This window comes from Oryzias latipes, chromosome 20 (assembly GCF_053564925.1).
Source record: "Oryzias latipes strain Hd-rR chromosome 20, Olatipes_Hd-rR_3.1".
Taxonomy (NCBI): Eukaryota; Metazoa; Chordata; class Actinopteri; order Beloniformes; family Adrianichthyidae; genus Oryzias; species Oryzias latipes.
The window spans coordinates 6,428,767-6,456,029 of record NC_136256.1 but is presented as its reverse complement, the minus strand read 5'-3'; the positions used below and the strand labels follow the sequence as shown (position 1 = coordinate 6,456,029).

General features: G+C 41.7%; 1 protein-coding gene across 1 annotated transcript; it reads left to right on the top strand.

The window, feature by feature from the left end:
- Positions 1-993: 993 nt before the first annotated feature.
- cnn3a (calponin 3, acidic a) lies at positions 994-27,263 on the top strand. Its single transcript, XM_020712482.3, has 7 exons — positions 994-1,283; positions 13,258-13,379; positions 23,295-23,361; positions 23,487-23,624; positions 23,697-23,813; positions 23,959-24,105; positions 26,374-27,263. Exons 1-7 carry the CDS (start codon positions 1,110-1,112, stop codon positions 26,707-26,709), a joined length of 1,101 nt encoding a protein of 366 aa, XP_020568141.1. The 5' UTR covers positions 994-1,109; the 3' UTR covers positions 26,710-27,263.

Sequence of the window (27,263 nt, the reverse complement as noted above, 5' to 3'; positions counted from 1 at the left end):
TCAACCAAAAACGTACCTTTTTAGAAGGGCTTTTAATATCCAGTAATTGGTGCTATCTTATTTTGATGTACTCATTGTATTAAATTCATATCTGTCTTTCATGTGTTTTATTGCTTTTTGCAATTTTATGCTGTTGTTTTTCAAATGTTTGTTCTTAATCTGCTCAACTTTTTTTCTTTGGTACCCTAATGGTGTTGTAAAGTGCCATAGAAATAGTGTCATTGGTTCAACAATTCAATGATTCACTCATTGATTTGTACATAATGTATAAAACGTGCAGTGAGCGTTGGGTACATCTGGTTGTATTACTTACAAAAGTTTTTTTTTTTAAAAAAGTTATATTAAAATCATGACAAGTTTATGACAAAAACAGCTTTAAAGTCCCACTCTGATCATGCTTTAATCTAAAATAAAGTTGTTCCCAGTGGGCTTTTAATTATGAATATGCTGTTTTGAGCCAAAATTTTAAAGAACCTGTGCCGTTTTCTATTTAGGACATAGTTTCTTTGCAGAGTAACAGTTTACCTCTGAGTTGTGCACAACTCCTGCCCATGGGGAGGAACTGCCGACACGGAAGTAACCATCTGCTGATTTCCCATCACCTTTTTTTTCCACACTCTCCCACATGCTTACAGCCCCTCACAACCTCAACCCAACATCACCGGCCCATCCAGCCGTGCAGTTTTGATCTAGATTCCAGCTCAGACAAGGAAAACAAAGACATACATGGATCTATCTAGTCGTCTACAAGTGGATGCATAAGAATGGAGCTTTGCTCAACAGCATTTTTGTCTGCTTCTGAATCACAGTGATTTGAAAAAAGAAATACTCTTAATTTGTTCTTAATTTGCCACCAAAACACATTTTTATAGAAGTGGGTCTGTACATACTTTAGATAAATACAGAATCCATATTTATTCATTCGAAGATAAGACAGCTGCATGTATTTTCTGTCGTTAGAGCCAGTGAAAGAGCCCGTTTCACACCGGAAAAGTCCGCTGCTTTGATTCGGGCCGCTGATCATTGGACCTCTGCGTGTGACGTCACACAAGGCTAAGCGAACGTGCCCTCCACGCAGCTCAAACTCGCTCAAGTCTCTCCTCTTTCGGATGCTTTCGGGCTGCTTCGTCGATTTTCTCACCAAATCTTTTATTTTTGCCCTCAGTTCGGAGAGAACTGAACCGGTCTCCGTCTGGTCGAACTTTCTCCGATTCGGAACCGAGAAAATGACGAATTTTAACAAGGGACCAGCTTACGGTCTGTCTGCTGAAGTGAAAAGCAAAGTAAGTGATACTTCTGTCTGTTAAATGTGGTCTCCAGAGGAAATGAATCAACTTCTCCGAGGAACTTTAAAAAGTAAAAACGTAAAATCGTTCTTTCTTCAAAGCACAAACTTAGGCGCTCATTCCACGAACTCGGTTTGACTGCGTTTGTGCCGCAATTTCTGCCAAAACTTTCCGAAGTTTCCCGAAGTTCTCCTCCTGGTTTACTATTTAACTCTCAGCAACCGAAGGAGCCAAAAATGTTGGCTCTTGCTGTGTTCGGGCGTAGATTTCTTTAGCAGGACCAGGAGGTGGGTCAGTCAAACTCTTCCCACCCGTGAAAAGCAAGGAGTCAAAGCCTCTGCCGTTTGTCCTGACGGAATCTGAGCCGGGCTGACGGTTCCGTTTGGAGGAGTTAGGCCTCTCGGGACTGCGAGTTCGGGTCTTCTCTTGCTGGTTCCCCTCACTCACCCACTCACTCACTGTTCTGTTAAAAAAAAACAAAACCGTCTGCATCTGTGTAACCGGACACCGCAGGACAGAGGAAAGGAAGAGGTGAAGGTGTTTCACACGGGCGCGTGGAAATGTCTGAGCTATGACATCACTCCGACCCGAGTCAGCTTCTGCTTCCCATCAGGATCCGGCCTTCCAGGCGCGTGCTCATCATCACACTGCAAGCTCATTTTACAGCTGCTCTGGCCTGACGGAGAAAGTTCTGCACGAGCTCATCCTGCAACAACTGTGTTACGCTTTTCACAATGGCTGCTTTCGTTTGGGAAAACATCTACTCTAGAGCTGCAGTTTATTGAGAAAAATATTAGAATATCATGCCTTACATCACATATTCCCATATAGCGGTTTTTTTTGTGTCCCACTTTTTAAAAAAATATAACATTTCTGAACTATATTGAGTACATAATGCAGAAATCATTGATTAGTGTTGCATTTAGTGATTGGTTTTTATGAGGTCAAAAGGATGTAGAGGAATGCAAATGTCATTTCACCTTTAATAAAACTTTAGTAACATCAAGCAGAGTGGAACAAAAAAATAGAGAGAAAAAAACGTAAAACTTTTTTCTCCACCCCTTTCTTTTGTTCTGACCTCATTGTTTGAACAGTGTTTACATAATATCAATGCGCAGCATCAATGCGTGTCCACACATTTTTAGACATTACAGGAAATCGTTGGAACTCCTAAAAAATAAATGACCGTCCGAATATCTGACAGTCATTTGGCCAGATTGTTTAGTTATGTTGGCAAAATAAGAGTTTTAAAAAAGGTAAACTGGATTTAGTTTTATTTTAAAATAACTTTTTCTGCTGTGGATTCATTCTGGATGTGTCTTTTCAAAAAATAATCTTATTTGGCCTGTAGACTCATTTAATATTAATTCCTGACCACCCTAATAGAAAAGTTAATGACGACATACAGTAGAGTTGTATACATTCCAGTGCTTATGTTTATTAAAAAATCAAAGAAATTGACCACAAAAACCACAAGTAATAGATTTGTTGGATTTAAAGTTCCACTCTGATGGGTTTTCTTTTGTACATTTTCTTGTGGCCTTTTTTCTGATGATGGAAGACATATGGAAAATGAAGCTCAATATTGCATTTTTGTGGATTTCTTTATTTAACTCCTGAATCAGGAGCAGACAAAAACATGGCATTTGAAAAAGAAATAGTCACAGTAATTTAGAGGAAAAATGCTGGGTGTGCGGTGTTCCACCTGGCCCGTTCACAGTCAGTAGAAAGATGAAGTATCAACGCCTATGTGCTGTAGGTTGTTGCAATTACAAGAAGAGATGCATAGATGTTAGTTTTCTTTATTTTTAATCAAAAATTTGCAGTGTGAGGGGGTGTAAACAGAGAGCTGTTAGCAAAGGGGGGGAGGGGGGACCAAAAGTTTCCCCACAACCCAGAGGTGAATTTCGAATGAACTCCTGCCGCCCTGCAGAAACGATGTCATTGAAAACGGCGCAGGTTTTTCATTTTTGGCTAAAAACGGCACAATCATAATTCAATGACCACTTGGAAAGCTTTGAAAATAGATCAAAGGATGATCAGAGTGGGACTTTAGGAGCTTTTTGGCCCCTAACTCGCGGACACGAACGGAATAGTTGAAATTTTTTTCTTCAATGTCTCAAACCTGCAAATCTGTCTGCCCTGCTGCTTTCAGCTCAGACACATTCATAAGAATTCCTGGCTGTAGACCATTGCACATAGTAATTCAAAGGTGTGGACATCATACTGGGGCAAATAATACACACCCTTGTCTACGGCTGTAGTTTGAAGTAAGGATGTGCATCAAACTTTAGCTCATACAACATTTTTATCTTAGTTGTTCTGGAAATTGTTACTTTTTCATGTGTTTAAGTGGTTTTCGTAGTTTGACCCCTTCTGGTTGTGTGTAAAGTGAGCGCTAGTTAAAAGTGCACACAGGGATGAAAAAAATCCATCCTGGTGGGTGGTGGCATCAGTGTAGTATAGACAGAACTAAGACGCTTCACTCTTCCATCCTTAAGGCCCGTCGTTTAACGCCTCGTGACTAAACAAAGGGCACCAATGAGAGTGTGCACACCGACGCGAAAAAACGCCACGCGTCAAAGCGTCAAAAAAAAAAAACTCCTCGGGTTGGTTTTTTTTTTTCATTGGTCGAAATCTACTCGACCAATGAGAACGGCGCTTTTGCACACGTGTCTGGAGCTTCTGAAGTTACAGTAAAACACAACTTGGGGGCGCTCAAACACGAAACTGCCTTGCTGAGCACACATACCAGCGAAGAAGATAGACGCCAAGTAGCGTCTACACTGCCGCGAAGAAATAATGACGGACATTCTAAAATATACCCGAACCAAGCACCAGTTGGAGCAACTGGTGCTTAAAATATTCATGTTTTCTTTGTTTGATTCTGACAAGCGCGTAAATACTCTTCTTCTGAGGGAAAAGCGAGTTTAAGAAGCGTAAAGTTGCGCAGCGCCACCTTGTGTACAGGAGTATTTCTGTTTACATTAAGCGCCATCTAATGTCAGGGAATGAAATTGCGTGTTCACTCGGCTCATCGTCAGCGAAAATCGCCTGGGTGTGAACACAAAAAATGTGGCGAATAACGCCTGGCGAATATTCGTCCCGGTGTGTACGGGCCTTTACTCAGTGGCTGTTCTGTTCAAGGGTTGCATTATCCTAAACAACCAAAAAAACTCGTGTGAGAGGGGAAAAAACTGCTAATCTATTTTCCAGAAGGGACTATTAAATGGATTTCCTTCAGCTGCCTCGTCCACTAAACCACAAGTAACTCAGTCTGTTCGTCCTATCTTATCTTACATTTACAGATCTGTCTCCAACACGTCCTGTTTTGGCCTTTTTGTCTAACCTGTCCTGTTGTAGCGGGCTGTGCTCTTGCAGTCAGACACACACACCTGATTGTAGAAGCACAAGCTGCTTGACCTCAGTAGAACGGTAAAATTCTTAACTGGATGAATAGTTTAGTGTTCATTCTAAGCGTTTGCATCTTTGTGTGAAGCTTCTAGAGCGGGGTCAGCAACTTTTACCACTCCAAGAGCCATTTGGATTAGTTTCCCAAAAAAAAACCCCACAAGGAGCCGCAACACCCTTTGGAAAGCCCAGTGTTTCCAGTGAATGGCATCATTTCACTTGTTTTTAAAGTTCCTGAAGAGATGTTTATTTTTTTGTATCCTCTGTCTGTTAATGGGTTCCGATGAGAACTATTTCCCAAGATGCCACGGAACTAGCAAATATGTTGTAATTAACTAGCAGGTAATCCGCTTCTCCAGTAGATTTTTGTCAACAAACACATTTTTTCTCATCTGGATCAGGATGTTTTTAGGCAAAAGCTGCATATTTATCCTGGAATGTGTCGCCACATTTGAGACTTTGTTGTTTGCTAATTCCTCATTACATATTAATCATACTGGTAAAGTCGTTGAAGGCAAGCAAATCCTCCAAGGTGCAGTTAAATGCACAGTTTTCTTCAGGAACTTTAAATTTCTCAAAATTCTCCATCGTTGTCTTACCTGGGTCGGAACATTGTTGGGATCACAAGACAGCGGGAGTCGTTAGTTTTTTGTTTTGATTTTGAAAAATCATTTTTATGAATCTTTCCTGTTAACTGCTTGCCAACAGTAGTCGTCAGCACAGGGGAGCCGATCCAGGGACAAGCAGCTCGCCTGGTTCTGACCCGCTCCTGGGTCAGACCTGCTCACAAAAATAACAGCTGGTCGACAGATGACCCGGAGAGGTTCTGCATCATGAGGCTTTTATTCACTTCTCATTCAACCTCATTCAACATGTACTGTCTTTTTACAAGAACTTTCCATCCCATAACATACTGGTCCGCGTTCACAGACACGCCCCTCCGTACGTTCATGCTGCTCTCCTCCTCTTCTTCTCTTCCTGCCCACTCGCAAATCCCAACGGTGTTAAAGGCTTCACAACAATCTCAGAACTAGGGCTGCACGATATGAGGAAAACTTGCGATATGCGATATTAGTGATCAATATTGCGATAACGATAAATTTGCGGTAAATAAACAAATAGAAAAATAAACAAAAACATCATTCCCATTTCATTGCAACAGTTTAAAAATTATACTCCAAATGACCCTCATCGACATGGGGGACAAACGTCAGGGTGGCTAACCCTGGTCCTCAAGACCCTCAACCCTGTCTGTTTTCCAATTCTCCCTAGACTGCTCGATAATGATAACCAAAATCAGGTGTGTTCAGTCAATCAGGATGTGAAATCACTTGAGTCAGCCAATCAACAGCAAGCTGGTTAAAGAGAGCTGGAAAACAGGCAGGGTTGAGGCTCTTCAGGACCAGGGTTAACATAAAAGGCCTCCATCTGATTGGTCAACAATGGGAAGGCGTCCATCTGATTGGTCAAAGCATAAAGGGATTTATTTGATTCGTTAAATGCTTCAAGCTGCTAGAAGGTTGTTTTAACTTATTTTGGGTTTGCGATTTATTGCGATATTCGCCGTCTTTTGCGATATGCATATTGCAGAGCTGGATATTGCGATAACGATAAATTTGCGGTATATTGTGCAGGCCTACTCAGAACATAAGTTATTTTACCAAAACACAGAGAGCCGCAGCACAGGGATGAAAGGGCCGCATGCGGCTCTGGAGCCGACTCCTGGTCTAGAATCTGTAGCTGTTTAGACCAGCAACTGTTTGGATAATCTATCAGAATAGAACTTTACCTTCTTCAAGAAATGACCACATCCTAAATGAGAAACAGAAACAAATCTGAAATATAACAAAGTCTTATGTTTATGTCAGTTGTAATCATTTCATTCTGTATAATTCTTGTTAAAATGAGGTCTTCTTAGTGGTGTAGTGATAGACATCTTTAAAAATCTCACTCCAATCAGCTTTTGATCCATTTTAAAAGTGTTTCAAGTGGTTTTTTAATCATGATTTAGCTGTTTAGTCCCAAACATTTCCAAGACGGTTTCTGCAGAGCGCCAGTAAGCATTCAAAATGGCTCCTTGATTATCAGTTGCTGAGAACTTGGAGCAGGTAGTTTGTGGCCCAACCAGCGTTTTCTGTCAGAAATGCACTCTTTTTCAAACCCCTGACCCATGGGCCTCTACCCTTCACTGAATCTTTTGAAAAAGTTTATATGAACAGTAAAATAGTTTTTCCTGTTTGGTAATGAGAAATATTTTCAGAGGAAGTATTCTGTTGAAGAACAGGATCTGCTGCATTGACTAGAGATGCACTAAGCAGGAAGCAACATAGAAAAAACAAGTTAAGAAAAGAACTGCAGTTTAAGAAGAAAATGGTGTTTTTGTTGTTTTTAACTTGTTCTTGTAGCATTTTTCTCACAATTGAGGGCAAATAAAGACATGAAGAGTATTTCTTTATTGTTGTTGTGAATCAGGAGCAGACTAAAAAATGCTATTGAAAAAGCTTGTACCAGTAGTTGTTACGTACCAACTCCAGTCGGTGGGTCACAGCTCTCTGCTCTGCTCCATTCTGATGCATCCACTTGTAGACAAATGGATCCATGAACGTCTTTGTTTTCCTGGTCTTGGCTGGAATCTGGATCAGAACTGTATGTCTGGATAGCTCAGATATTGCTGCATTTTTGTTGTCCGGCTAAAGTTGGATACGGGTTGTAAGAGACTTTTGGAAGAGTCTGTTAACAAAAAGATGATAGGGGGGGGGGGTGCTGGCTCACTTCCCGCCAACTGTCCCGCCTACAATTCTGAGGTGAATTTCTGATGAACTCCTGCTGCTCTGCAGAAAATATGTCCTTGGAAACAACACAGGTTTTTGGATTATGGCTAAAAACTGCATAATCATAATTTAAAAAAAACCCACAAGGAACAATTTGAAAATGGATCAAAAGATGATCTGAGTGGAACGTTGAAGAGGAAAAAGGGAAACTAAGAAATTGAGAGATGTGAGTCCAGGTCAGAACATCAAATATATAATTTTCAAAAATAGTTATGTAAAGGATTGAATGTATTATCTCCTACCAGTTGATGGCGCTGTAAGATGAAAGGTTTGTTTGTGTCAGGAAGCATGAATCTGTATGATGCCATTGCTGAGCTCCAATAAAGAAGCCTAACATTAGATCATCACTTATGCTTCATCGCCCACCAGAACAGACGGGTGTTTGTGTGAAGTACCACAGTGCTTATGGTACTTTACCAGTCTGATGGTCTGGGACAGCCAAGAATTACATCTAGACCACGATACATAGTATGTACTGCGACTGAGGGTTCTGTGTGCAGCACTGATCTTCACTGTGATTCCCAATAGAGCTGTATTCACAAGACAGACCTATTTGACCTTTAAGACGCAAAAATTATGAATAAATTAAGCTTTGAATATACTGTAACACTGTTGTTCTTACTGCCAACAACACTTTTTGAAACTGAAGTGAGACATATGCAGCCCTTTTCCTTTACTTGTGTACGTTTGTTGCTGTTATCTGTTGTTTCTTATCTAGTTTAGTTCTTTCTGTAATCAAAATCAGCCTAATAATGTTGGGTAATTGCTTTTTTTTTTGTCCCACACTAAACACTTGGTTGGTATTTTTTAGATTTGGACAGGGTTCCAGCACATACCTTTTCCAAACCAGACATGACCATGCTTTATCTGCAGTGAACTGTACTCTGTACCCAGTCGATTACCCCAACTACCCTTTTAGACCAATTTTGGATATGAAACACTCTTTTTAGTCAAGATAAGGGAAAAAATGACTTTCTGGTTTTTCCTTGAATAGTTTTTTTTTATTATCCTGAGCAACATTTTAGTTTCTCTGAAAAGTTAGTTGGTTAACTGTCCTTTACTTTAGTCAGATTAGTTTACTTTTCCTTGTGTCTATTTCATTATTCTTGCAGTTTCTTGTTTTTTTTCCCCCAGAAGTAACTTTATCTATCTTTTATATCTAGTTGTTTTTAGAAAAAAGTATTGCAATTTTTATTATCATTTAGGTTTTTGTGGTTTTCACAGCTGTATAAATAAACACTGAAGACTTACCCCTAGTGCCTTCAATTTAGTTAGTTATGCTTTTTTTCTCTGTCTACCACTATCCTAACTAATACACCAGCAGTCATAGTGGTTAGTTACCGGTAATCATAATGATTCCTGCCTGCTACATCTACTGCTGGTTTCAGAGAAAAGCGTTTCTTTTAAAAGGCAGCTAAAAACTTTGGAACCTCAATTAAAATTAAATTAGCTGTTTCCTAATTGTGTTTTGAATACTCTGTTTTATTCTGTTTTATTTTAAAGCACTTTGACTTTTATCTTAAAAGGTTCCATTTAAATAAAGTTTATTCTTGTTAAAAAAATGTTTAAATAAAATACTAATGAATCTAAAGCTTGGTGTCACTGCAAAGTACTAAATTAATTCCATTTAAAACACAGGCTAAGGATTCAAAATTTAATTATTTTGAATTTTATTAAATATATCCAATCATTTGCTCCAAGTAAAAAAAATACAACTGAACAAGAAGTCACACTTTCATCAATAGAAAAAATAAGGTCTTATATAAAAAAAACAATTAATGCTGTTTTTCAAATGAAACATTCAAAGAGAATAGAATAAAATTTCATAGATTTATTAATCTTAATAAATCAATTTATTTTCAGTAAACCCAGTCTAAGTTATTTTGCTTGTAAATTCCAATCTAACCTGTGGAATCAGCGCTAGTTGCTTATCTGCAGAGTAAAAAAAAAAAAAAAAAAAAAGTCTTGTGTTGGTTCCATTTTTCCTCCACTGTTTTTTTTCATTCACCACTCTTATCCCTGTCTATGAGTGAACTTCACCAGCAGTTAATTTGGCTCTGGCTTTATTCCAGCCCAAAACAATCCCGCTTTGTTCACACAAAGTTGGAAAGTTTGTTTACTGTGGTGTAAACTCCAGCCGTCATTGAGAGAACGGAAGGCTGCACCTGGACCAATCATCATCCAATGCTATAAAACTTTATTAGGAAAATAAGGAAACCAGCTTCTATTTGTAAAACATCACATGAAATGCTTTACAAGCTAAGTCACAATAGGAACATGTAAAAGAAAATAGAACTTTTGAACTCTGGAAAGGATTGTTGTTGTTTTTTAATCTTGAGTTTCGTTTGACCTATTACCATGAAACCTCTGCAGGTCAACAGGTCGGTGACTTACTGAGGTGTTTGACCTCCAATTGCTCTAAAGATTCAAGAACTGAAGTTCTAAAAATGACAGCCAGTCATCGAAGACGCTGCAATTTAGTAGAATAGTGCTGTGTTGTATTGTTGGAGAAGTAAACCGCATTTGGTCAGGATGTTCCACAGAAACCTTGTGGAGATCTTACTCTCACATGATTCACCGCAGAACCTGCTGGAATGCAAAATGGAATATGGAGGAGCTTCTGGATCTGGAGCAGTTAAGTTTCTGCTTGGAAACATGAGTTCCCAGACTTATTACAACACTGGTCGCTAACCAGTTTTATGCTGATGCGACACAAGTAATGTCCATTGAGTGGTATGTGAAATCCATCAAGAAACTGGTCTTTCCCTAAAAAGTAGACAGCAGCACTGATTGTTTCTTTACCAACTCTGTTGATGGTCAACTATAGCTGGGCCTCTTGTTCAGGCCTAATAATCTGCCAGTAGCAGCATGTCTGCACTGGACATTCCAAACCAGGCCAAACAAAAGACTGTAGCACAGTGTGTCCCAGCGTTTCTGTGGACCTCCACATCACTTTTCTCCCAGCCTCTGGGCCCGCTGCAGTAAAAACGGCAGGGGTTCTGTGATTTAGGAGAGATGTCAAAAAACGTAAGAGCTCAGACACTGAGTTTGATGCTGGCGTTTTCTAGACGGGAGCTTCTCTATGGAGCAGATAGACCCACAGTGAACTGAGAATCAAGGAGCCAAGTGGACCTAAAGCGTGGCCTACAGTCTCCTGAAAAAAATAAGACAAACTCAAAAATATTTTCACAACTATTAGGGAATTATTTTAATCTTGATTAAAAAACAGTGATATCAGAAAACTTGCCCTGTCCTTTGACATCACTGCAGTATGTTAGAAGGAAGAGGCATCAGGCCCTGTATTCCTAAATCTAAGCCTAAAGATAATCCAAATTTCACTGAAAATCACCCTTTGATTCATATGATTATTTTGAATATGTCTATAAATGACAGAGCAAAGGTTGATTGTGAAAAGGTTAACCTGAGATGTTTTTTCAAAAGTTTGAACTCAGAAATGTCCTAGCAAAAAGAAGCGTGTTAATATGGACTTTTTCTGGTTCTAGATTAAAGAAAACAATTATATTTCAAACATATTTCGTTGAAGTTATTACATTCATCATAAAGTTCAGGAAATTTAAAAAAACAAACGGGTCTCTATAAAAATCAACCTGTGGTCAGCGGTGTTTTAATGAATGTCTTCTGCTTCTCTCCCAAATCTCATTCTCTCATTCATCCACAGAAGGTCCACAGTAATGAGAAATCCACCTGCAAACATTTATTAGCAGCTTCAGTCAGGAAAATCAAGAAAAAGATAACATCTGCAGAGAAAAAACAAATGCATAACCTAGATCTCTGTACAGGTTTGTGTGTCTGTGGGTAGGTGGCCACTATTCCTGCCACACTTTTGGGAAACACTTTTGTCTGGAATTCCTGAAACTGAGGTTGACATTGTTGCCATATAAGGAGAGGGGGCCATTTTTTGTCATTCTTCTCTTTCTGGTATAATAAATTACTGACAGATATATCAGGGTTTCATTATCTAACGTCCTTCACGATAGCTGTTGACATCAAAGAGGGAAAGGTGTCCCATCTTCAGCTTCAGGGAGCGAGTCTGTCAGTGCTCGAAGACGACAGCAGCGCAGTTTCAGGCACAGATGCTGTAAAAGACCCACTATGAAATTGGGGTTTTGGGGGTTTTAACATGTTATTGTTGCATTTTTCTGATGAAAGATAACATTTATAAAGAAAATTGCACCAAAAATTGCATTTCTGAGTTATTCTTTATTCAAATCACTGTGAATCAGGTTCACACGAAAAAATGCAGTTTATAAAGGATCATATTTGTGACGTAGAAATGGAGCAACCCCATCCCCCCTTCCCCTCCTTATTTCTGAGACCTTGGAGCAGGAAGTTTGTGGCCCAACCAGCATATTTTCTATCAGAAATGCGCTCTTTTCCAGACGTCTTTTTTTTTTTTTTTGTCTGCTCCTGATGCAAGAAAAACTTGGATAGAGAAATGCTCAGATGCTGTTTTAAGATTAATTTTTTTTTTAAATGTCGTCCACCAGAAACACCTTAAAAAAAATCTCCCAAAAAACAACTTTCATTGGAATGGCTCTTTTAAAGTGTCACAAAGATTCTGCTCATTTGTTTTCAAACCCCTGACCCATGGGCCTCTACCCTTCACTGAAACTTTTGAAAAAGTTTATATGAACAGTAAAATAGTTTTTCCTGTTTGGTAATGAGAAACATTTTCAGAGGAAGTATTCTATTGTAGAACCGGATCTGCTGCATTGACTAGAGATGCACTAAGCAGGAAGCAACATAGAAAAAACAAGTTAAGAGAAAAACTGCAGTTTAAGAAGAAAATGGTGTTTTTGTTGTTTTTAACTTGTTCTTGTAGCATTTTTCTCATGACGGAGGACAAATAAAGACATGAAGAGTATTTCTTTATTGTTGTTGTGAATCAGGAGCAGACTAAAAAATGCTATTGAAAAAATCTTGTTACGTACAAACTCCAATCGGTGGGCCACAAGCTCTCTGCTCCGCTCTATTCTGATGCATCCACTTGTAGACAAATGGATCCATGAACGTCTTTGTTTTCCTCGTCTGGATCAGAACTGTGCGGCTGGATAGCTCCGATATTGCTTGACATTTTCATTGCATCGGTTAAGTCAGTTTGGGGTTGTGAGGAGCTGCAAGATGGTGGGAGAGTACGTAAACAAAGAGCTCTCTGTTATGGGTGATGAGAAGAGGGGTGGGGTTGTTCTGCACAAATGCTCCCTCCCACAACCCTAATAAACTGCGGCTGCAGAAACTATGTTCTAGAAAAAAAAAGGTCTAAAAAAGGCATAATTATAATTAAGAGATCGAGTCGTCTTACTTGCGGGTTGGAAAAGAACTCAGGAAAATGAATTATAGTCAATTAAAAAAAATCTCTTTTGTGTGCCAAATATTATCCTAAACATGAATATGGTTTACTATAAACGGCTTAAGAAGAGCATGGTGTAGGCCCTTTAAGTTTCCTGTACGTACATTTCTTTTGAGGCTTTGGTCTTCCTGTGCTGTTGTATTTTTGAGGGGAAGTTGTGTGGGAGCAGACCAATAATGTCTTCTAAGGTCAAAGTAACATTTGGAAAAGGACCTACGTGTTTACATTTTCTCTTACCAATGAAATCCACATTCCCAAATGAAAAATTGTTTAGCCATCTAAATATAAACATGGTTCAGCTTGAATTGTCTTTCCAAAATTAAGCATACTTTTATTAACGTCATATTTTATGTTTCAGATTGCTCAAAAGTATGATCTTCAAAAAGAGGAGGAGCTTCGCTTCTGGATTGAAGAGGTGACTGGAATGTCAATTGGAGAGAACTTCCAGAAAGGTCTGAAGGATGGCGTCATCCTCTGCGAGTGAGTTATTATTGTTATTATTATTATTATTATTATTATTATTAGGTCTGGGCATCCAGTCACACACTCTTTAGGCACCAACTCCATTTCTTTGAGACTATTTTTAAGTTTCGCTGAATAGAATTAACAAAATGGTTATTAAACAAAAGTTATAAAAAAAAAAGACAATCCTGCTATATTCAGCCCAGTGTAGGAAAAAACGTACAAACTAGAAAATCAAATAAGGCCAGCATAAAATTTGGGTCTTCTCAGTATAACGGTCCTACGCTATAACACAGTTCACCTTCTGCAGTCTCACAGTTTTGTGGATTTGATTCAAGTTCAATTTAGTTGTTGTCTGTAGGCTTTTGTCACTCAATCTTCTCACCATGTCTCTCCTGTACAGAATGGGTTCAGCTTGCAAAGATGATCTTTGTTTTCATTCTATAATCCTGGACTTATTTTTCTATGAAAGTTTGAACTTTGAGAGTTTAAAAAAGAGAGAAAAGTGTGAAAATGGTGATGTCTGTCTGAGAAAGGCCTGTTGTGTGTAGTGAGGAGTTTTAAAACATCTATAATTATTGTAAAAAAAAATAAAGCTGACTACTTTGCAGATTTGACCTATTGTGTGTTACTTTTAAATTGAAACTCTCACAACAAAAGAGGGACCACTGTCTAACGATTAGTATGAATCCACTGTTTATATAACTTTATTGGCAGCATTCCTGTGAATATTAGAAAGCTGAGATCCATACTTCAATTAGGACTCCTGCTAATGTCTTCTAAATGCAGATTTCTTAATTTTGAAGTCAAAGGCTTTTCCTCTGTTTCTAACCGACTATTCTGTGTAATGAAACTTACTAAAGACGTTTGTTTACCAGTAATTTGCTAGCGTGGGGGCGTTTTGTGTGTTATGCGTCACCGCCCAGAGGAGGTGCATATTAACAAGCTTCAGCAGGAGTGAGTCATAGATGGATGTAGGGCAGGAGGATGTATAAGATGTTTGGTATTATTTAGACCCACAGACCAGTGCTAGTCTGATAGAGGGTAGGTCTCTCATTCTCTCTGTAAAAGTGACAAAATTTTACATTTTGTCCGCTTATTAAAACCCACATAACTCCATTAATGAAGGATCAAACTGTCCAAAACGATTAAAGAAAAATAACATAAAAATGAGCCAGAAATAACATGTATAGTAAAGACATAAAACCTGCAAACATTGAATAATTACAGCAACAACACATAAATAATATGTAATCAACTAAAGAAAATTTTTATTTTACGAAATTGAAAACTTTTATGCTCTCGTGGGCCACATAAAATGACATGACTGGCAACATTTGGCCCCCGGGCCTTGAGTTTGACACGTGTTCTAGAATAAAATGTGTGCCATTGTTCCTTCTGGGAGTAACACCCCTCCTGTGTGGACCACCTTCCCTCATTTTGTCCCAGTCCAACGCGCTACGATAACCACTTCTGCTACTTGCCTCCGTTTAGCTTTTAGTTTAAGCTGATGAAGCAGGAGAACATGTGACAATTTATACCAGGATCCAGAAATAACTTGAGGATAAACCTGTTGGACTTACAGCAGCAGAAAGTTTAATAAAAAGTGTTGATTTGGAGACAGCGGTGTTGTCAGACACTAGCTGGGCTTACATGTGCTAAATGTCTTTGATCGGATCAAAGATTGGATTAGAATTGAACTGTGTACATGGGGCCCAGACGAACTTCATCTGATTATATCTAACGTTTACATACGCCAGATTTGTGATCGAAATAAATCATTTTCGATCCTATTCGAAACCTGTCTCCAGGACCTGTCTCCCATGGCAGACAGGTCCTGGGTGACGAGCCAGACAAAGAGCGGTTCATAACCCTCATGATAAGTAATAACAAGGACCCGATTACGTCGCCCGGATTGGCGTCACCGGGGCCCCGCTCTGGAGCCAGGCCCAGGGTCGGGGCTCGCAGGCGAGCGCCTGGTGGCCGGGGCACTTCCCACGGGCCCCGGTCGGGCACAGCCCGAAGGAGCGACGTGGGACCACTCTCCCATGGGCCCACCACCCGTAGGAGACCTCAAAAGGGGCCGGTGCAATGTGGTTTGGGTGGCAGTCGAGGGCGGGTGCCTCGGCGGCCCAAACCCTGATCATGGAACCTGGCTTTTGGGACATGGAATGTCACCCTTTCTGGGAGGGAAGGAGCCTGAGCTGGTGCGAGAGGTTGAGAGATACCGTCTAGATATAGTCGGGCTCACCTCCACATATGGCCTGGGCTCTGAAACTCAGTCCTTAGAGAGGGGTTGGACTCTCTACCACTCTGGAGTTGCCCGAGGTGAGAGGCGGCGGGCTGGCGTGGGCTTACTCGTGAGCCCCCAGCTCAGCCGCCAAGTGTTGGAGTTCACACCGGTGGACGAGAGGGTCATGTCCCTCCGCCTCCGGGTGGGGGACAGGTCTCTAACTGTGGTTTCGGCTTACGGGCCGAACAGCAGTTCGGAGTACCAGGCCTTCTTGGTGTCTCTCGAAGGGGTACTGGAAAGTGCCCCAACGGGGGACTCCATTGTCTTCCTGGGGGACTTCAATGCCCACGTGGGCAATGACAGTGGCACCTGGAGGGGTGTGATTGGTAGGAACGCCCCCCCTGATCTGAACCCGAGTGGTGTTTTGTTATTGGACTTCTGTGCTCGTCATAGTTTGTCCATAACGAACACCATGTTCGAGCACAAGGGTGTCCATCAATACACCTGGCATCAGGACACCCTAGGCAGGAGGTCAATGATCGACTTTGTAGTTGTTTCAGGCGACCTTCGGCCCTGTGTCTTGGACACTCGGGTGAAGAGAGGGGCGGAGCTGTCCACCGATCACTACCTGGTGGTGAGTTGGATTCGCTGGCGGGGAAGGAGGCCGGAAAGACTTGGAAGACCCAAACGTACTGTGAGGGTCTTCTGGGAACGTCTGGCTGAGCCCTCCGTCAGGGAAGCCTTTAACTCCCACATCCGGGAGAACTTCAAACAGGTACCGGGGGAGGTTGGGGACATTGAGTCCGAGTGGACCATGTTTTCCACCTCCATTGTCTCTGCTGCTGCTCGGAGCTGTGGTCGCAAGGTCTCTGGTACCTGTCGCGGCGGTAACCCCCGAACCCGGTGGTGGACACCGGAAGTAAGGGATGCCGTCAAGCTGAAGGAGTCCTACCAGGCCTGGCTGGCCTGCGGGACTCCAGAGGCAGCTGACAGGTACCGGCAGTCTAAGCGAGCTGCGGCCCGGACTGTTGCGGAGGCGAAAACTCGGTCCTGGGAGGAGTTCGGTGAGGCCATGGAGAAGGACTATCGGTTGGCCTCGAAGAAATTCTGGCAAACCATCCGGCGACTCAGGAGGGGAAAGCAGTTCTCCACAGGCACCGTTTTCAGTGCAGGTGGGGAGCTGTTGACTTCGACTGGGGACATTGTCGGGCGGTGGAAGGAGTACTTCGAGGATCTCCTCAATCCCACTGACACGCCTTCTTATGAAGATGCAGAGAGTGAGGACATTGGGGTGGGGCTGTCTATTACCCGGGCTGAAGTCACTGAGGTAGTCAACGAGCTCCTCGGTGGCAAGGCCCCGGGGGTGGATGAAGTCCGCCCTGAGCACCTCAAGTCTCTGGATGCTGTGGGAGTGTCTTGGCTGACACGTCTCTGCAGCATCGCGTGGCGGTCGGGAACCGTACCACTTGACTGGCAGACAGGGGTGGTGGTTCCCCTCTTTAAGAAGGGGGACCGGAGGGTGTGTTCCAACCATAGGGGAATTACACTCCTCAGCCTCCCTGGGAAAGTCTATGCCAGGGTACTGGAGAGGAGAGTCCGTCCGATAGTCGAACCTCGGATTCAGGAACAATAGTGCGGTTTCCGTCCTGGTCGTGGAACAGTGGACCAGCTCTACACCCTATCTAGGGTGCTGGAGGGATTGTGGGAGTTCGCTCATCCAGTCCATATGTGTTTTGTGGATTTGGAGAAGGCGTTCGACCGCGTCCCCCATGGCATCCTGTGGGGGGTGCTCTGGGAGTATGGGGTCCGGGGAGCCTTACTGAGGGCTGTCCGGTCTCTGTATGACCGGAGTAGGAGCTTGGTTCGCATAGCCGGCAGTAAGTCAGACCTGTTCCCGGTCCACGTTGGACTCCGGCAGGGCTGCCCTTTATCACCGGTTCTGTTCATTGTTTTTATGGACAGAATTTCTAGGCGCAGCCAGGGGCCGGAAGGGATCTGGTTTGGGGACCACAGGATTTCCTCTCTGCTTTTTGCAGATGATGTTGTCCTGTTGGCTTCATCGAACCGGGACCTCCAGCGTGCATTGGGGCGGTTTGCGGCCGAGTGTGAAGCGGCTGGGATGAGGGTCAGCACCGCTAAATCTGAGGCCATGGTCCTTGACCGGAGAAAGGTAGTTTGCCATCTCTCGGTCGGTGGAGTGTCCTTGCCCCAGGTGGAGGAGTTTAAATACCTTGGGGTCTTGTTCACGAGTGAGGGAAGATCGGAGCGTGAGATTGACAGGCGGATCGGAGCGGCGTCCGTAGTTATGCGGTCGCTCTATCGGTCCGTTGTGGTGAAGAGAGAGCTGAGCCGAAAAGCAAAGCTCTCAATTTACCGGTCGATCTACGTTCCAATACTCACCTATGGTCATGAGCTATGGGTCATGACCGAAAGAACGAGGTCCCGAATACAAGCGGCTGAAATGAGCTTCCTCCGTAGGGTGGCTGGGCGCTCCCTTAGAGATAGGGTGAGAAGCTCGGTCACCCGCGGGGAGCTCAGAGTAGAACCGCTTCTCCTCCACATCGAAAGGAGCCAGCTGAGGTGGCTTGGGCATCTAGTCCGGATGCCCCCTGGACGCCTCCCTGGAGAGGTGTTCCGGGCATGTCCCACTGGGCGGAGGCCCCAAGAAAAGACCCATGACACGCTGGAGAGACTACGTCTCTCGGCTGGCCTGGGAACGCCTCGGGGTCCCCAGGCCAGAGGAGCTGGAGGAAGTGGCTGGGGTGAGGGAAGTCTGGGCATATCTGCTCAGTCTGCTGCCCCCGCGACCCGGTCCCGGATAAGCGGAGGAAGATGGATGGATGGATGGATAAATCATTTGGACATGCGCAGAACTATCTAAAATACCGGAAACGGCTGTAGAAGAAGAAATGGAAAATTCTGTTGTAAACAAACAAAGCTGTTGCATAGAGTGAGATGATCTTTTAAATGTGCTTTTTTATGTTATTGTCTCTCCACAATAATAATTGTCATGATCCGTGTGGCCAGTGCTTTATGGCAGCACGGACCCGGAAGAAGAGTTGGGATTAGTTTAATATTTTCCAACAACATTTAGCTTTGGATGTACTTAAAATCCATGCTGGCAATGCTGCAATGTGCATCATGGATCAACAATAGACATAACTCACCTATCTCAATCGGAAGGAAATTTTGATCCAGATTAGGGCTGCACGATATGAGGAAAACTTGCGATATGCGATATAAGTGATCAATATGGCGATAACAATATAATTTGCGGTATATAAACAAATAGAAAAATAACCAAAAACATAATTCCCATTTCATTGCAACAGTTTAAAAATTATACTCCAAATGACCCTCATCGACATAGGTGACAATCGTCTAACATAATAGGCCTCCATCTGATTGGTAAACAATGGGTAGGCGTCCATCTGATTGGTCAAAACATAAAGGGATTTATTTGATGCGTATGCTTCAAGCTGCCATAAGATTGTTTTAACACATTTTGGGTTTATGATTTATTGCGATATTCACCGTCTTCCGCGATATGCATATTGCAGAGCTGGATATTGCGATAACAATAAATTTGCGGTATATTGTGCAGGCCTAATCCAGATGAGTCTGATCGGGGAAGAGTATTCCAAACGACGTGCTTACATTACACATTTTTATCCTGATCATGTGTTTATTCCGATTCCCTTTGTCCATGTAAACGCAGCTACTGATGCTACGATGCTAAATGGTACGATGCTATGATGCAATGCTAACGAGCTGTCCCGTGTGTCTCCTACATGTCATCACGGACCGGTTTAAAGTCTACATTTTCACTGAGCAGACTTTAAGACGTGGCGGATAAATGCAACAAAATTAATTCATAGAGCATTTATAAAATCTGTATTTTATAAATATAATAAGAGACATTTTGTAAGGAACTTTATTAGAAGTGTCTTTGCAACATTGCAGACAACTTTGAGTTGAAAAAAGCCCCCCCACCCCTATGACAGCACTGCACCTTGACTGTCAATGGTGAAGATCCCAAACAGTATCATGTTTTTAGGCAGTTTTTGTTAGATTTCATGAAAAAAAACAAAAAAACCCCATCTTTTTAGCATTCCAAAACCCACTTTAAGACTAGAGATCTCTCATTTCAAACCGTTGCTCCTCTTCTTTGGAACTCCCTCCCATTGTCGTTGCAACAGATTGACTCCGTTGAGTATTTTAAATCTCAGGTCAAGACGTCTTTATTCAGGAGAGCTTTTAGTTGATTTTATTGTAGTTTTATTAATATTATTGTATTTTTTTTAACTTGTTTTGATATGATATTATGCTCCTTTTGTAAAGTACTTTATTTGTTCTGGGAAAAGTGCTATATATAAAGATATTCTATTGTATTCTATTCTAAAAATAAATCAACTGAAGGCAAAATTAGGCAAAATCTGCTCCCCTTTAAGTAAATGTGTCTTTGTTTTCTCAGCAGGTTTGAGTTTGACTTTACAGTTGGTTCAGACAAAAGGTGACTGATTGAAGCCCCTTTTTCATGCAAGGAAATACAGAAAAAAAATCACTTGTGATGGAAATAAAACATTTCATAGACAGTGTGAAAACACTAAAAGCAGAGAGCAAAGATTGATTAGACATCCATACAGGAGTTTTGAACAAAAAAGTTGTTTTTATCTGATGTTTTCACGTCTCAAATCCTTCAATGACAGACGTGTCCCCCAGCTAAAGCCAGTCCATGTGGCTTTAGCTGGTGAGCATTTGGATGATCCAGAAGAGGATTGAGAAAAGGTTCTATGATGAGATTAAACCAAAATAGAACTTTTTTGGTTAAAAATCTACTCCTCATGTTTGGAGGAGAAAGAAGTTGCATCCAAAGAACATCATTCCTACTGTAAAGCATGGGGGTTGGAACATCATGCTTTGGGGCTATTTTTCAGCAAAGGGACCAGGTTGACTGATCCTTTTAAAGGAAAGAATGAATGGGGCCATGTATGGTCAGATTTTTAGTGAAAACCTCCTTCCATCAGCAAGGGCATTGAAGATGAAACGGGGCTGGGTCTTTTAGCATAACAACAATCCCAAACACAATGCCCGGGTAACGAAAGAGTGGCTTCAAAGGTCCTGGAGAGACCTAGCCAATCTCCAGATCTCAACCCCTTTAGAAAATCTTTGGAGGGAGTGGAAAGTCTGTGTTGCCCAGCAACAGCCACAAAACATCACTGCTGTAGAGGAGATCTGCATGGAGGAATGGGCCATAATACCAGGAACCGTTTGTAAAAACTTTGTGAAGACTTACAGAAACCATTATCTACCGTCACATTCTTTAATATGATGCACACCCCTGGTGAGACAGATTGTGAGAGAGAGACTGGAGGAAGAGCTGGAGGTAGCAGAGATGAAGATGTTGGGGTTATGTTTGGGAGAGACCAGGATAGACAAGATTAGGAATAAATCCCTCAGAGGAACAGATCATGGTAGATGTTTTGGAGATAAATGCAGTGAAGCAGATTGAGATGTTTTAGACACTCTTGAGAGGAGAAACAGTGATGATGTTGATGGAAGGAAACTGAAGTTGGAGCTACCTGGAAGGAGGAGGTTCATGGATGTGGTGAAGGAGGACATGAAGGTGGACGGTCTGAAAGAGGAGTATGCAGAGAAGATTAAAGATTTGACGGAGGCAGATGGTTCGATGTGGCGACCCGCAAAGGAGCTTCTGAAAGTCAAAGGGGGATCTTGGCTAAAAAGGGACCACACCCCTCTGCTGATCCATTCTTCTTCTCTCTCTAGATAACCATAACAAGGTTATCTTGTCAGCAGCATGTTACCTGTCCTGCACTCCAGAGCTTCTCCTGGGGACCGAAGCCCCTAGCTTGGTCACCTAAATTGGAGCCAACCAGGAATTACTAAATGTTACAGTTGCTCTAAAGACCACTGAAGGATTCTCACTGTTTCACTTCAGTCTATTCAGAATTTGCACAAAAAGTAAACGCATTCATTGAGTTGTGTAAACAACTTTTTATATGGCTAATAAATTTCAGTTTTGGGGATTTTTTTCCCAGACATTTTAAGTTTTTTTGTGTGCTTTAAAGGGTGTGTCCCCGATTTTATCTTGTTTTACTTTAGTTATGGTATACTTATTTATGGATATCACCATTCTCCACATGTGTCTGTCTTTCACCCAGCTCTTCTCAGAGCACTGAGCTGTGGAAGTTCTGGTGCTTCTGTTCCTCTACATGTTACCCTGAGTATTTCCTTTGTAGTGTCCTCCAAACCTGCAGCTGTTTTTTTACAATCTTTAAGTCTAAGAGTAGTTGAAGGTTTATACTGCCCTGGTGCTTCTGCATTAAAAGACAAGAATGTATGAAAAAATGAGAACACCAGCATAATTAAAAAAAAGTCATGCTATATTAAGCTCAATGAAAGAAACAGTGCAAAACTTCTCTCTTGCCATCTACACTGTTCCACAGATAGTCATATATGACCAAAAATATCTTATCCTAAATAATTAGTCCTAAGAAAGTGTCAAGGTAGTTGGTTTTACACAGATCCAGATAAAAACACATTTTTCAAAATATGTGGGACAGTTATTTAAGTAAAGATTGAGGTTTTTTTCTTGTAATTTTTTAAAGTTTTATTTTTTATCACAAATATACCCCAGATGTCAAGAGGAGGTACTACCTTCAGGTATCAGATCCCTCATAGACAAAGATCTTTAAACATCTGTAGAAAGACAACTACTCTTCCATCTGTGCGTGTTTGACCTCTGGAATACTGAACAAACCACAGAACCTCCATTCATCATCAGCCTTGCAAAGACGCATAGTTACTAAAGGATCAAATAAGCAAAAATAAACCACAAAATTTGTTTCAGTTCATTGTATGTAGAGGAGCAAAGTTGGTATAATCCTCAAAGTTAATATATGAACTGAATACATTGACCCCCACCCCCCATATGCATACCTTTTTTTGTTCACTCAATGAGCTGCATCTTTATTCTAAGAACCGCAAAAAGCCACACTGTTCTTGTTCTATCTTTCACTCAGAAATGTTATTGGCAAGACCTAAATGGCACATTTCTCCACCACAGAATCAGTTACGTTCATTGCTTAAGGAACTTCTATATTGTAAAGTGTTACATATCCGCACAGGGCTGCTTCTCTCAGCTTCAGAATCCCCTGGAGTTGCGTTAATTGCGTAAATGGCTGAAGAGTTACGGAAGCAAGGAAATATAAACACTGGAGCTACAACTCCGGCGTTAAAGGGTTAGCTGTTAAATGATAATCCATCTTGGTTTCCTACATAATTCTCAAAAATAACTTTATTGAAAAAGGTTCTTTGTTGGTTTGTGTGAGGGAGAAATTCAATAAATGTGTGAAAACCAACAGAAACAACAACAGAAAACAAATGATATTGGCAAGAAAAAGTAAAACAAATTATTTTCTGCAAATAGATGTGGATCATCATTGGTTTTTAAAGACAGAGAAGTCTTGTAGTTTTTTTTCCCCTCCAAGATAAAAAGTGTTTTCTTTTTCATTGATGGTTTTTATGGATGGATTTTATCTTATGACCATCAAACGTTAGGTTGATGTGTTGTGCTCTTAGGGGATGGGATATCACTGGTTAAGGTAGGTGTTGTACAGTGACACAAAATGTGTGTAAGTGTGAAGTTCACATTATTTTTCATGATCTGCTTCTCGTAGACTCATCAATAAGCTGCAGCCTGGTTTAGTGAAGAAAATCAACCATTCACAGCTGAACTGGCACAAGGTAAGGGTTTAGTGGAACAACCAAAGAAGGAAGTCCAGGATCAGGTAGACTGGTTCACAAACCTTGTACTGGTGTCCTGCAGCATCTCTGTTCCCTCATGTTGTCATTTTACCTGTTGCCCGCAGCTGGAAAACCTTGGAAATTTCATCAAAGCAATCCTGACATATGGCCTTAAGCCCAGTGACATCTTTGAGGCCAACGACCTGTTTGAAAACGGGAACATGACTCAAGTACAGACCACTCTTCTCGCATTGGCCAGCATGGTGAGTGATTTCTGTCCTTGAAGCACAGAATCAGAGTGGACAGTTCTCTGAGCAGCATATTCTGTTTTCCAGGCAAAGACCAAAGGAATCGACAGCAAGATTGATATTGGAGTAAAATATGCAGACAAACAAACTCGACATTTTGATGTAGAGAAGATCAAGGCTGGACAGTGCGTCATAGGACTCCAGGTTAATGTCACTCAGAAAGGCCAGAGGACTGATGTGGTCATGTTCTTATGACTCTCAGCTCTGTGCAGTTGACTAGGACTTCATTGTACCACTTAACAAATGTTGCGTTATTGAGGTGATGAAGCAACTTGGCTTTTGTCCTCAGATGGGAACAAACAAATGTGCCAGTCAGGCTGGAATGACGGCGTATGGAACCAGAAGACATCTGTATGATCCAAAGACTCAGACGGACAAACCCCACGACCAAACCACCATCAGTCTGCAGATGGGGACCAACAAAGGAGCAAGCCAGGTCCAGACCCAACTCCACTCTGTCCTATTTCACATAAGTTTGAATAAAACGTCTTCTGTTTTTATTCATTTATTTTACATGGTAAAGAACACCTAAACATAGAGGCTTTTAGTAAATGCAACCTTAGATGATTATAACCCTGTATGGGGTTGGGTAGTCCGGGCCCATGGAGGGTGTAGAGAGGAGTGGCTTCATCTTAAAGGGAGAGCAGGTGTGTCTTCTGGTTCCCTTGAGGCTCGTAAGGCCACGTCAAGGGACGTCATGAAAATGGAACGCACCGTTGTCATGTAAATGTATCAGAATCAGAATTACTTTATTGATCCCTTTATTGATTGTAGGGGTGGGATTATATAAGCTTGCTTCTTCCCACTCCTTTTCAAGCAATAAATCAAACTCTTTGACTACAATGCTTGAAATAAATCAATAAAATCAAAATCAAATCAAAAAAATCCCACACGTGGGAAATTTGTTCGTTACCATAGGCAATGACAGCATTGTAAACATAAGAAGAAAAAAGAATAAGAATAATATTAAAAAAAAGAAAAATGTAACATAAATGTCAAAAATAAGGTGGTGAAATTTAAAAAGCTATTTACAGACAGTTCAGGTCAGAAAGAAAAATGTGCAAAAAAGAAAAGATGTGCAAAGGTTATCTGTTGCATTGTGAGTTATTGTAGAGTTAAATTGTGTTGGGTATGAAGGATTTCCGGTATCTGGCAGTTTTGGAGTTGAGCTGTCTGAGCCTCCTAGAGAAGGAGCTCTGCTGTTTGTCCAGAACAGGGTGAAGACGATGGTCTGGGTTGTCCATGATTGAAAGGAGTTTGTTCAGTGACCTCCTCTCCATACCTTCTTCCAATGATTCCTGTTTGCAGCCAATGACAGAACCCTGTCCTGATCAACTTGTTCAGTTTGTTGGCGTCACTGACTGCAATGCTGCTCCCCCAGCAGACCACAGAGGAGAACAAGGTGCTGGCCACCACAGACTGGTAAAAGATCTCCAGCATCTTGCTGCACACGTTAAAGGACCTCAGCTTCCTTAGGAAGTAGAGTCTGCTGCAGGCCTTTTTGTATACAGCAGTACTGTGGCTCCTCCAACTCAGTTTGCTGTTGATAGTCACTCCCAGATATTTGTACTCATTTCACCACCTCCACATCCTTGGCCAGGATGCAGTGAGGCTGTCAGACTGTCCCCTTCCTTCTGAAGTCGATCACCATCTCCCTGGTCTTGTCCACGTTGAGCAGCAGGTGATTCCACTCCACAAATCCGTCCACCAGCCTCCTGTATTCTTCCTGCCGTCCACCACTTATACACCCCACAACTACAGAGTCATCAGAGAATTTCTGTAAGTGGCATGACTCAGAGTTGTGCTGAAAATCTGAGGTGTACAAGGTGAACAGGAATGGAGAGAGCACAATACCCTGTGGGGCTCCCACACCACTCAGCACCACGTCAGACAGGACAGTTGGACAAAGTGTGGCCTGTCTGTCAGGTAGTCAGTGATCCAGGAGACAGTGGACGCACCAGCACCCATCACCCGCAGCTTATTTTATTTTATTTTTTAAAAGAAAAATAAGTACGACACGGCTGTATCTCTCCTATTTTACACTTAAGTGCTGTTTAAGTGTTCACTATGACCTGTTGCCTGCAGCATGCCCATAGAAGAATGTGCATGAACGTTCTTTCTCTCCGGACTCGCAGAGTGGTCTTCGACGTTGTTTCCTACGAGTCACATGCATGTCCCGTATATGTTAACCCCCCAACAGGCCGTCTCCACCTGTAATGTTATGACCAAAGTCTGAGGCCATTGTCTTGTTCCTTCTTTACATTATGCCATATTGTATTGCCTTTAGATTGCTGCTACCTGAAGTTACATTAGCCAAGTCCCTAAAAGTGATCAAGTGTTTTAAAAATTAATAATCACATGCATTAAAAAGATGATACAAAAAGACAATAAAACATGTATACATGTGTGTATTTGCATTTTTGGTTATGTTTCTATATAAAAAATGGTAATGAATAGGCATTTGTTAGACTTTTTTTTTCCCCAACAATGCAAGCCTTATTAAGGAAGGATTTTCAAAGTGTTTCACACTTAACTCCAATAGTCAATGGATTATTTCCAAACATTCCCTGTTTCTATTTTGTATTTTTCCTTTCTCTCAGTTCTTTGCCTGCTTGATTGTTCTGTTACAGGTTTTATAAGAAAGCATGGAGCCATTCTAAGGGGACCCTCACATCTTATCTTGTTCTGATGTGCTCTCTTCCAGGCGGGCATGGCAGCTCCAGGGACCCGCAGGGATATTTTTGACCAGAAAGTGGCGCTGCAGCCTCTGGACAACTCCACCATTTCTCTTCAGATGGGCACCAACAAGGTGGCTTCCCAGAGGGGCATGAGCGTCTACGGCTTGGGCAGACAAGTCTACGATCCCAAGTACTGCGCCCCCCCAACCGAGCCAGTTGTTCACACCAACGGAAGCCAGGGGACCGGCACCAACGGCTCTGAAATTAGCGACAGTGAATATCAGGCTGACTTACATGAGGAAGAGTACCACGGGAGCTACCATCATGACTACAACTCACATTACAATGATCAGGACTATTAGCAGAGGCCTCACCTCTTCAGCAGTATTAATCTATTTTTAGCTACTTTGAAGGAACAAGACTCGTGCTTCTCTCTATAGTACTTTTAATCTCTTTAAGTATTAAATTCTCTTTTTCCTCTTTCAGCCTGGAGGCTTTTGTATCAAAGGTAAGAAGTCGTAGTCATGTAGGACTTGTTTTATTGATGAGAAGTCTTATAAATATCCACTTAAAAATACAGGAGGAAGACGATTGATCAAGTGTTGAGTGGGGGTACGATTCTGGTGTTTTTATTTTACTGATCGGTTTATAGCTGTTTCCTGTGAAGGCCTCAAATCTCTGATTTATTGCTCATTTGCCTCTTGCAGCTTTTGTTCGATTTACATATCTGAAATCTTGACTTTGGTTTGAAATGGCATCCAAACCAGGCTGTTACTATCAGACTTCCTAGAACTTCCTTTTTGCCTCCTAAGCCCTAACTGTATTTATTGCATTTACTCTTTTGTATGACATTCCATTGTCTTGTGATAAAGAATCAAGGTATTATGTCTCCAATAAAGTCTTATATTCTCAGACA

Coding starts and splice junctions, on each gene's coding strand:
- cnn3a (XM_020712482.3), top strand. CDS start 1,110: ATGCTTTCGGGCTGCTTCGTCGATTTTCTCACCAAATCTTTTATTTTT. Junction 1,284..13,257: donor CTGCTGAAGTGAAAAGCAAA/GTAAGTGATACT, acceptor TTTATGTTTCAG/ATTGCTCAAAAGTATGATCT. Junction 23,625..23,696: donor TTCTCGCATTGGCCAGCATG/GTGAGTGATTTC, acceptor TCTGTTTTCCAG/GCAAAGACCAAAGGAATCGA.